Below are 12,088 nucleotides of genomic sequence, written 5' to 3'. Positions count from 1 at the left end.
TCAATCGACAGTCGCGCAATGGTATGTTCATGGATCTAGAGAGAGGCTAATACTGTGGAAAGCAATTCCTCCTCATGGATTGCTGACATGATCAAGAGCTGGATGATCCAATGTCCAGTAAAATATATAGAGCAATGCACACTCTGTTGGAGAAACTGGTTGGGCTGGCAACCAGACCAGAGCGGCCGAAGTTGAGGGATGGTGCCTGCTGATACCTAAACGTCGAGGTACCTGACAGAAGAAGCTCATATCATAAGTTGCTGTGAGGGGTAAGGAAAGACAGGAGTGGTTTCAGTTACGCTGGCTGATCTGAAGGGTTTCTGGAACCTGCAGGAGTGGTTTCAGTTCTATCTAATAGCTTAGCTGGAGATGTTCCCTTTGGCGCTTGTAATCTCTAAATTACTGGCAGATCTGTGCTAGCAAAACATGATGAACTGTATGCTGTAAAAACATTTGTCCTACTTCAATGCAACGGGCAGGGGCTGGTCCGTGATGAAACTCAAAAAAACAACTCATGGATTGAATTGCCAACATGGGAGAGTCTGAAACAAAAACTGGAAGTCCAGCTTGAAAAGCTATTGCTAACTTTCCGTTGGCCCTGTTGTTTCAGATGAACACTCTCTATCTTAACCTGTATTGTGCGTAGTTTTTCACTACGAAGACATGCTGGTTTGTTTTTAGGTACTTCAAAATGTAATGTTATTATACCGCTATGGCACTATGTTTCGAATATCCTGTACAGCCTCCTCCTTTATTCATTGAAAAGCCTGAAAATTCACATCAACCAGGTGCATGCTTTCCCTTGGTGATAACTAGCCGCACCCTCTTGCCTCCTCGGCTGCTCGTGCCGGCAACCTTCGCCTACCAGCTAGCTCCCCACGCTCACCACTCCGCCTCTGACAGATCGCCGCCGCAGCTCCTCGCTCACGACTCATGATAGCCGGCTGCCTGCTCCGCTCCGCTCGCCGCCTCTGGTATTCTGTTGGTGCCGCCTCTTCCCCATCGGCTCTGACCTTGCCACCATCAAGACTCAGCATCCCTAACCCTCCTGCCACCTCATCATTTGGGTCACGGACAGGGGCGGAGGCACGTTGATGCCTCCGGGAATACCTAACATTTTCCAGTAAAAATCTATATACATGTGCAATTCTTGTTTCCCTAGCGTAAAACGAGCCCGATACATGCAGCTTGGACCAACCAGTATCATCCGTGCTAAGGTCTAATTCGGTCCACCCAAAAAGTGCCAACTACCATAAACACAACGGATTCTTTCATCATGGCTGACATAGCATCCCACACTCAGGCTCTTCCTCTTCGATTTCTCCCAAAATCTATTCTCCTTTCTCGGATCCCTAACCTTGGCTGCAATTTTCCAACTTCACGCATTTTTAGACGGAGTTGTAGCGTACTCGCAGCAGTGGTGTCCCCAGGTAACATCATGGCAATGGACCAAATAGAGGTGCACCTCCGGCAAGCTGTGGAAGCGCATTAGTGAGGAGTGAAACTAAGGATTCCAAGATGTCGTTCCATGATGATCCCTCTGACCTTAGCCTAGTAATTACTCAGCCCTGTATATCGATCCATGCATTGTAAGATGGATGTTCCTCAATTGAATTGAGAATTCTAGCCATGTTCCGGTGACGGCGACACACACGATGATTAGGTTGTGAAATAGATGTACCAGGTATGAAGTCGGGCAAAAAGTTACAAAGGACAACCCCTACGGGTGAACATATTTGCCGCTGAATATGACTTGGATGGTATAATTTTTTTTAGCTGGGAATACCCAACTCTCGTGTCCTGGCTCCGCCACTGGTCATGGACAGCAGCAGTAGTCTCCCAGCTGCACCCTCTCCCCGGTAGCAGAATGCTCCGTCGTCAACCATGGGCACACCAGCTCACTCACTAGTCGAAGAATTGTAGAATGAACGTAGCTCGATGTTATATCAAGATGTTGGAGCAAGACTTCAGTTTGTTCATTCATACTGAGGCGTGCATGCTGTTGGTACTTCTGCTGATAAGATCTTTGCTGCGTTATTTTCAGTTGATCTAGTGTGCCAAAGCCATGTCAAATGGAGGCCGCGGCCATTGGTCTGCATGCCTTATTGTGCATGAGCTCCAGGCGCTGTGCAGAGAGAGAGAGAGAGAGAGAGCACGCTTGGACGAGGGCACGAGACCACAGTGATCAGTGTCAAACTGTCAATGAGATTGCCATTTGTGCGTCTTGACACCGGAGTTCATGCCATCAGAAGGCAATACAAGTACAACCCACATCCATCCAGATAGAAGAGAGACTTGGGAGCTGCCCTGGTATCGCTACGGCCTCGCGGCTCGTCACGTGGTCGTCAGCGTGACGCACCTGAAGCGTCACCGACAAGACGGCGGTCACTGGCATTTTACCCTTCTGCCCACGGGGCACGGGTGATTATTACCGTCACCCGCGACACGGGCCACCAGCCAGTTCATCGCGCTGCTCTGCTGTGCTCTGCTCGAGTGCTCCCCACGGTCTGCAGCAGCGTCTGCGCCACCAGCCACCACCACCACCGACACCATCTCACTCGTTCTCTCGACGCACTGTGCTCCACTAATCACTGCTGATCGGAATGGCACCGTGATGATTTTAATGCCAACGGCTAATCCAGCTGCTGCTCTTCTTCCAAAAGAAAGAGAAGGACGCCGGAGAAGTTATGCCATCAGTTAGGACTTAGGAGAGCGCAGAGCCTCAGAGTAGGCAATTGCTCCCAGTGCTTTTATTTACTTTCTGAACGAATAATTGCTCTCAGAACTCAGAGGTAACAGTAACTGACCCTGACTCGTGAGTAATGGCATGTCCTCAAGCTTCGTCGAGCAGATAAAACACCATCGGTGACCCAAATGGCTCGTTTGGATGGGCCGATGGGGTAACCGAAACGAGGGAATAGGAGTTCAGATATGAAGGGTAAAAATCTCTTGTTTGTTTGGTGGCAATATAAGTTGAAGCTCGATGAAAATAGGATCGAGGACTCGCCGGGTTCTAACCGTTCTTCCTCACTTATAATACGATTTATCGTTCACTGATGAAAATAAGATTTATCTCTTCACTTCTTTTTTCAATTCCCAACTCAAGTATAACAAAAGACTAAAAGCTTGTCTGTTTGAGCTTCCTAATAGTTTCTGAACGTGAAAATTAGAAGGTTAAACAAACAGTGAACTTTTTTACAGCTTTCAGAAAGACAGAACCTCAAAAATCTGAGTTTATATGAAAAGCTGAAAAATTTCAGTTTTCCAAGTTTTTTTAACCTTTTGAGTTCAGAAAGCTAAATACGTCTTCTAAAATAAATAAATAATACTTTTTAATATAAAAAATATTACCGTATCTTACCTAAGTAACATTTTAAATGTAAAAATATTATCTTATCTTATATATTATTAAAATAAGTAATATTTTTGTCTTACTTTTTTGTTTGATCCAACTTGATCTCGTTGACGAGGTGGGCTCTCAGCCCCGCTCATCCAATCCTTGTGTTCTTTCCCATCCGTGTAACGTCCTCTTGATCCGAAGTGTAACGAGATTTGCTCTGACTTAAAAAGTCCAAAACGGTTCCAACTCCTGGTAAAATAAAAAAGTATCACACACAGCACTGCAGCTAGCGCGAGCCGCCAGGCTCAATCGAGCACGAGGAGACAAACCACTTTGTGACAGAGGAGGGGTAGAAAATACACAAATGATGGTGGGCGTCTGGTGGTAGCAGTGAACAAAAGCGTGGAGAGGTACGTCGTCCTCGCCAGCTGCTTCAGTATGCCGTCGACGTCCCGATCGAGCTCGGCCGACCTCGACGATGCAACTCGGAGCGCAATGGTGTCGTTGGACGCGAAAGCGGTGGTCACGGACGACCTCGCCGAAGAAGGGGAGGCCCGCGGAGTAGCGGAGCGTGCAGGTGTGGAGACACACGACAACATCACCTTGGACGCGCACAGGCGGCGGGACTGCAACGCCGCGGTGCGGTCGCACTCGACGCACGCCGTGCGCGCCACGTCGCCACGGTAGAGCATCCAGGCGGTGCACGCGCATCGCCGACCCTGTCGATCTCGAACCCGATGGCAGGGGCCTTCGTCTCAAGGAGGGACATGGGGCATCGGAGAATCCTCGCGGGCGCGCCGTCAGCCGCGAAGATGCACGTGCCGGAGCACGACGCCGCGGGTGCGTCCATCGCCGAGAGGAGCCAGTAGCCGCCTCCGATGACCCCGCCGAAGAAGCGGCGAGGATCATGAGAAGGAATGCGGCTTGAAGAGGCATAGCTTGAAGGACGGCGTACCTATCCCCGCTGTTGTTCACTGTCTGGTGGTAGCGGTGACAGAGGAGCACTTTGCCGACGACCAGCGGCGCTCGCTCTGTGTCTAGTGGTGAGCGCGTGGACAGAGAGTGTGTGTGAGAGAGAGAGTTAAGAGATTGCCTAAGCACAACTTTTGATGTATGGTGGACCAACACTTACATCCACTCCCATCACATTTCTTTTATTTTGGCACCCATTTTAACTTTAGTTTTAGTGTGTAAAACCAGACCGTTGGCAATCTTTTATGCTACTTTTTTATTTAGGTGAATGTGACACATATGCTTTAGAGCCATGCAGCATGCACTAGCTCAACTGTTGGAGGAGACTTCACGCCCTAGGTCCAAGGTTTGAACCTAGCGATTCAAGGTCCGATTTTGTACTGTAGTTAAAAAAAAAATAGCATTGTTGGCCTTCTAACTAGAATGTTGGTTGGTTCCGATCAGGGCTCTAGTTCAAAAAAAAAATCCGGTTGGATCGCCAGTGTCCGGTATAGTGCTAATAACTATGACTTAGGGTGACGAATTTGGTATTTTTTTGATGCTTGAGAAATTTAGAATTTTATGTGCGTTTTGATATATTAACTATTAGCGTTAACTCGATGAACCTCATGGGCAAGCTCAAGCACTTGCGAATGATGGACCTGATGGGAAGAACACATTTTGAACATATAAAAATTCTAAGATACTATGTATGAGCATGTCCTCTATCATAATCGAGGATTTAGATACACCCTAGGAGAGGCGAGCGGGGCATATGCCCCATTTTAGATTTAGAATTTTGTTTGATTGAGAAGTTATAAAGCCTCTGTAACGGCCGACCTAATTCTTCTTGGAGCTCCCCTACTTGATAGTGCATTGTATATAAGAATATGATGACGAGATCTATGCATGCAAAAATGATAGTTTTGGACGCAAAACTCACACAACATTAGAAAATGAGGATTAGCATGATATTGAAAGGGGCTTCGTTACGGTACTTTGAAATGACCGTGGACCGTTTATTTATATAAGTAATGTGTTCATTGATCCCTCAGCAAGGGGGCTGTAATGTGTTTTGTTTTAACGTGTCTATTGTGCTTGATGACCTCCATAATTCGTAATGTAGATACATGTATACATATAATTTCCCTTTTTGGCAAGAGGTGCTATGTATTTTATGTGAATATATTTTTTTTCTAAAGTCTAATAGGATAAATATTGGTACAATTTTTATTCCCCAGTGAGTGTTATTTCAGAGCTGTTTTTATACATGATTAAAAATGAGATATTCCAGTCTATTGGAAAGCTTTCACGCATGATTTACCAACCTGGATACAAACATGAAGCACGCATGATTTACCAACCTGGATACAAACATGAAAAGATCAGCATAAACAAATGTTGTTATCGCATAAGTACATAACTGCGATAAAAGTAGATGCATGCATATACTGATTACTAACATAATTGAAAAAATAATCTTTATTTTTATACTCTTAAAATCAACGATTTAGATTTATTTGTCATTTTACCTCCTAAGAAGTAATTGGTTTACTGCAAAAAACTTGCATCTAAAGGTACGAAAATACGTCGCAGCCAACAACATATATGCCACCACCAACACCAACATGTATGCCACACGATGTATTTAGCTTTCTGAGCTCAGAATCCTACGAAAACTTATAAAATTGAGCTTTCCATCTTTTCGTATAAACTTAGTTTTCATAAGTTTTCAGAACCTGCGCTAAAAATTTGTTGTTTGTTTGAACTTCTGATTTTTCACGTCCAGAAACGGCTAGAAAACAAACGGGGCCTGAACCTGAGATCGGATATTGACTAGCGGTGAGTACTGACCTGTCCTCAAGCTTCATCGAGCAGATAAAACACCAGCTCTGACCCAAAAACACTTGTCTTTTCAAACAAGTTGTTTCCTTTTTCCCAGGGAAAAAAAAAATGATCGGCGGGTTGTTTTGGCTGGCAAATAGTCAATCAAGGCTAGCAGCAACAGCGAGCTCCGAAGCCTGAAGCGATGTCGGCAGGGCCGGTCCTGAGATTTGGGAGGCCCGGGGCGAAAGTAAAACTCGGGACCCTTTCATATAAACATTATAACAAATATATATAAAATGTTACCGATAAATATTTAAATGTATCTAAAAGCAATATTTATATCAAATTATTTATACATATTACCTTAAAAATTTCTTTTAACATTTCTCGATGCAAAATCACTTATGATAAGGATGATGTCAATCTCATCCAACAAGTTCTTCTCGATGCATAATGTTGCCAAAACCATTTACCCTCTCATGATGCATAATGTGCACCTGATGCATTTACTATGTTCTTAGAGTCACTTACATTGTTATCATCGACGTTGGTGTTAACATTTTCTTGGTTCATCCGCAACAACTATTGCCAACTCATTTGGGTTCGTCGAAGCGCCCGTATTCCTCGCAGGGCCTTGATAACTCTTGCCAAATTTATCTATAGCTTCTCCCTGTGATTCTATCAACTCATCCACACATCTCTTCCTTTTCCTTTTCTCGCAGCCTGATTCATATTTCCCATAATTGTTATAAATCAGTTGAGATTAAATAACTTATGATAATAAATTAATAATTAATGATACGGAGAATTAGGAAATTGGCAATCCAGTAGCGTACTTAGGTGCCGACGGAGTCGAACAGGAACAGTCTGATCTCGTCCGACGCAGTCGAACAGGACAGGAACAACTCGACGGCACGACGGGGATCACGCGCGCAGGCGGCAGGAGTACGGGCGCAGCACGCGTGCGGCGGCGGCCCTGGGTGGCACTGCGGTACTCGAGTGCGCGCGTGTGGCGGCAGCACTACGGGAGCGGTACTCAATCTACTAACAGGCGAAGGTAATCGGCAGGTCAATTCGTACCAGCCACTATATAGAGACCCACGAGGAAAAGTTTTACCAATTGGAGCAGTGTCTCGGTTATAGTCTATGTTTACTTGTTTAGCCTGGCAATCTAGGCGTTGGCCTTGGCCTCTAGGCCGGCCTAAAGGTACCTGAGTACCTGACGGAGGGCCCTGACCTGACGTCCAGCTACCTGACACCGGGGCCCCTGGGATTTGGGGGCCCAGGGCAGCCGCCCCCCCTGCCCCCCCTCAGGGCCGGCCCTGGATGTCGGTGCTTTCCGCCGCGTAGAGAAATCAAGGACAAGGACACGGCCTCGCACAGTAGATCACTGCCTTCTGCATTCTGCCTTTTGCTGTCACTTCGGGCCTGTTTAGTACCCCAAACTTCCAACTTTGATACTATGCAAAAAGAAGATTCACTATCACATCAAACTTGCGGTACATGCATGGAGTACTAAATGTAGATGAAACCAAAAATTAATTGCACAATTTTGTTGTACTTTGCGAGACGAATCTTTTGAGCCTAATCAGTCAATATTTAGACAATAATTTACAAATACAAACGAAACGCTACAGTGTGCTACATAGCACAGTGATTTTGGACATCCAAAATCAGGCAACTAAACAAGGCCTTAATCACTTTGCAGGTATTTTAGTTTCAGAACACACTTTGCGTACGCATTTCACGTCGCGAACCGAAGAAAGCAATCCTGCATTCCAATTTGGCAAATACTTTGCAGGTGAGACTCGTATTTCCAGAGTTCCGGATCTGAACCCGCCTCCAGCTCCAAGGCTCCAACCAAACCCATCTCTCACGGAGGAGGCAGGACCGTACGTGGTTCGAGTAATCAATTCAGAATTCCAGGTGTCCTGCCTTACCATTACCATTACCACGCAGAACAAACAAATGGGCCACGGCCTTTGTTACGTACCCTTCACCCTTCCTGCACACGGTCGGTAATTTCGTCGAAGCGATTAACTCCCCCGCGCATGTTCATGTTCTTCACCCACCGGCCACCGACCACCGTGCTCCACCAACGCAGACCACCACCTTTCTTCGGCGACCAACCCGCTCTGTACTGCAGCGGCATGCACGTCTCCGATCCCATCCATGCATGATCCTTCCACGCCACTGACCCACGACCGACGACGGCGACAGGCCCAATCCTCTCCCCTTGGTGCGCGCAGCGTCGAGTCGCCGTCGCACCTGACGCCGACGCGACGGGGCCCATGTCCCCCCGCCGGTGGCCCCGACGCGACGACGGCGTCTTCTTCCCCTTTTCCTTCTCCTCCCTCATCTCACCGCCGCAGTACACAAACACATGGTGCATGATGGGTCGATGGGATGGACAGGACGGACACGCCCACGAGGGCGCCACGGGACACGGACGGGGACGCCCCGCTGGGGCTGGGCTGCCGGGCTGCCGCCTGTCCCTCTCCCCCCGATCTGAATCCGGCAAGTACAGCGCGGTGGTTGCCCTCCAATTGATTGCCGGCATTAGCCGCCACCAACCTCTGAGCTGCTGCTGCTGCTTCCCTTCGCTTCCAGCCTTGTTCTCTTCTTCTTCACGGGCGCGCCATGGCGGCATGGCCACGTTCTCCTTGCTCATCTGAGGCCCCGTCGAAGATTCCCGCTTTCTTTGCCCGAAACGCGTCCTTTACCACCGAGAGAGAGAGAGAGAGAGAGACCAAGCGTGCACCGGCATCGGATCCACCTGGCTTTGCTTTGCAGACATTCCCCTCGATCTGAAGAGGGCCGGTTGCCGCTCCCCTTTCCATGGCGGCCGGCGGCTGCAATTCGGCACGTCCGTCTCGACGGGAAATTAACCCATGCCCAACATAGATCGCGGCACTGTGTCCCAGATCTCGTATCACTCACTGCGTACACATGTGATCGCTCGTGTACACAGGACAATGCGATGCGATCGCAAGTACAAAGTGAGCAGAATTATACATCTCCAAATGAATTAATTAATGAATTCGGTGAGGAGGCTGGGGGGAGGGAGAAAGAACGAATCAATACATTGCAACTCTTTGATTCAATTTGATCAAATACTCATCATCATCAAAGAAAGAAAAGAACGAAGAAGAGAAAAAGGAGCAAAAATACTACAGGGATGCAGATGGAGAAGTATTATACTGGCGGGCGGGTGGTGGGTGTTGGTGCCGATGACCGGCGCTCCGGCGAGGCGGCGAGCGGAGCGGTCCTCAGGAGCGGCTAGTAGTACGGCTTTCACAGGAGGCGGCGGCGACGCGTAGGACACGCCGTAGACCGGCGGGAACGGCAGCTTCCCGCCGTGCCCGTGCCCGTGGTCACCGCCGGTGCCGGTGCCGGGGCTCCCGCCCTGGGGCGGCGGCGAGCAGTGCTTCGACGGCGGCGTTCCTGGCGTCGTCGACGGGGTGCCGGGGTGGGACGGGGAAGAGGAGGGGGTCCCCGGCGCGTGCGGCGGCAGGACGTAGCCTGGGTGCTCTGTGGGTGGCGACGGCGTGGGGTGGCCTGTCGAGGGAGGAGACGGCGAGCCGTGGGACGGTGGCGTCGAGGGGGTGGGGCCGTACGAGCCCGGCGGCGGCGCGTGACGCAAGTCCGGCTCGTCCGCGGAGGTCGGCGGGGGCGGCGCGTGGGTCACTGGAGTTGGGGAAGAAGAGCCCTTGGGTGGCGACGGGTAGGACGGGGTCGGCGCGCCATGCGGCGGCGAGTGGTAGGATGGGGTGCTGGAGCTTGAGGGTGGTGATGGGTACGACGGCGTGGGGGAGCCCTTGGGTGGTGAGGGGTAGGACGGCGTGGTGGGTGGTGGCGAGTGGTGGTAGGAGGGGGTGGTGGCGCTCGACGGCGGCGAGGGGTAGGACGGAGTGGTGGGTGATCCCTGCGGTGGCGAGTGGTAAGAAGGAGTGGTGGCGCTCGATGGCGGCGGAGGGTACGAGGGAGTGGTGGATCCCTGAGGCGGCGAGGGGTACGACGGCGTGGAGCTCTTCGGCGGCGAGTGGGACGAGGGAGTGGTGGCGCTCGACGGCGGCGATGGGTAGGAAGGAGTAGGAGTGCTCGAAGGCGGCGACGGGTAGGATGGGGTAGGAGAGCTCGATGGCGGCTGGTTCCCAGCTCTGCCGCGTCTCGGAGGAGATCCCACTGGCGTGGGCGGCTGCCTGCCGCTTCCGCGCCCACCGCGGCCATGACCGCCGCCGCCGCCGCCACCACCACCCGGCGTCGGGGTGTAGGCCGGGGCCTGGCATTGCGCCTTGCTGCAGTCGAACGGGTGCGCCGCGGCGGCCGCGCACTGCGACGGCGGACGCTGGGCCGGCGCGCCGGGGATGCAGTTCCACGCGCCGTCGGCGGTGGCCTTGGCGCAGGGCGGGCGCGAAGTGATGAAGTTGTCGGTGTAGGTGAAGTTCTTGAGGCCCGCCAAGGCGCAGACACCGGCCGGCACGGCGCCCTCGAAGCGGTTCCTGGCGACGTCGAGCTCCTCGACGGCGGCCATCCCGGCGATGCTGGCCGGGAGCTGTCCCTGCAGGTGGTTGTCGCTGACGTCGAACACGGTGACCCTCTTCAGCAGCCCGACCTGCGGCGGGACACACCCCGTGAGCTCGTCGGCGATGAGCACTATCTCGTTGAGCGTCTCGGCCATCTTGCCGATGCTGGGCGGGATGCACCCTCCAAGCCTGTTGTGCGCGAGCACGACGACGGAGGCCGGCGAGTTGCCGAGGTTGGCCGGGATGGGGTTGCGGAGGCGGTTGGAGTTGATGAAGATGGCGTCGAACGGGCGGTCGAAGAGCGCCGGCGGGATGGAGCCCTCGAACTCGTTGAACCTGAGGTCGAGGTACCTGAGCGACGGCAGCGACAGCACCACCTCGGGGAACCCGCCGACGAAGCGGTTGTTGCTGAGGTCGAGCTCGTGGAGAAGGCGGAGGTGGTGGAAGGTCTCCGGCACCACGCCGCAGAAGCGGTTGGAGTTGATGTGGAAGAGCGCGAGGTCGGGGACGCCGAGCGGCAGCGACGCCGGCAGGTACCCCGCGATGTCGGCGTGGTTGAGGTCGATCCCCGCGACGACGAGGTCGCCGCCGCCATCGCCGCCGTGGCCGTGGCTGTAGCCGGTGGTGGCGGTGGTGGTGGGGAGGGGCGCGCAGAAGACGCCGTTGTAGGCGCAGACGTTGGGGCCGGACCAGTTGGCGGTGAAGTTGGTCGGGTCGGAGAAGATGGCGGTGCGCTTCCACGCCTGGAGCGCGGCGTAGGCCGCTCGGAGGCGCGGGTTTGGGAACGACCAGGACGGCGGCGCGGCGAAGCGCGACGCGAACGAGGCCGCGTAGGACTCGGGCACGTCGCCCTCCTGCTGCGACGCCGCCGGGTGCGGGCTCAGGAGCCCGAGCAGCAGCGGCAGCAGCAGCGCCGCGCACGCCGGCGCGCTGCGGGGGATCATGGCTGCGGCCGGTGTCGCGCTCGCCCCGAGGAGGGAATGTCCGGTGCCGGCCGCCGCGATCTGGAGGAGGGAGAGGGGAGGGAATGCGGGGCTTGATCTCTAGGGATGTGAGGAGACGGGATCACGGAGGAGCGGGGAGGAAGGAGACGAGGGGTGGTGGTGGTGGTGGCGCGTGAAGGCGCAGTGGTATTCAGAGCGGGCACATGGGGAGTGTGAGCGAGCGAGTGATTGAGGGGGCGTTTTCTTCCCGTGTCTTATTTTTAGCACGTGTCACATCGAATGTTTATACTCTAAGGGAAAATCTACAATTGATCCGTGCCCTTGCGGTTCATGAATTGGGCATGCTAACTGCCGTCAACAATCACTCAGCCAGGAGGATGGCAAATGTCAAAGCTTTGTTGGTAAGAGAGACTGGCTTGCACATGGTGATTTTTCCCAACCTGCAGAGGAAGGGGTGTGTGAGGCGCGGTCGATAAGGAGAATGATAACTTCGATCGGTG

At 52.4% G+C, this 12,088-nt stretch overlaps 1 protein-coding gene across 1 annotated transcript; it reads right to left on the bottom strand.

Annotated features, from left to right (window-relative positions):
- Positions 1-9,130: 9,130 nt before the first annotated feature.
- Positions 9,131-11,807, bottom strand: LOC101758961 (leucine-rich repeat extensin-like protein 6). The gene has a single exon (XM_004951886.4). It carries the CDS (start codon positions 11,586-11,588, stop codon positions 9,228-9,230), a length of 2,361 nt encoding a protein of 786 aa, XP_004951943.1. The 5' UTR covers positions 11,589-11,807; the 3' UTR covers positions 9,131-9,227.
- Positions 11,808-12,088: the final 281 nt, after the last annotated feature.

Source organism: Setaria italica, chromosome I (assembly GCF_000263155.2).
Source record: "Setaria italica strain Yugu1 chromosome I, Setaria_italica_v2.0, whole genome shotgun sequence".
Classification (NCBI taxonomy): domain Eukaryota; kingdom Viridiplantae; phylum Streptophyta; class Magnoliopsida; order Poales; family Poaceae; genus Setaria; species Setaria italica.
Note: the sequence above shows the minus strand (reverse complement) of the source record. Positions and strands in the feature narration are given on the sequence as shown.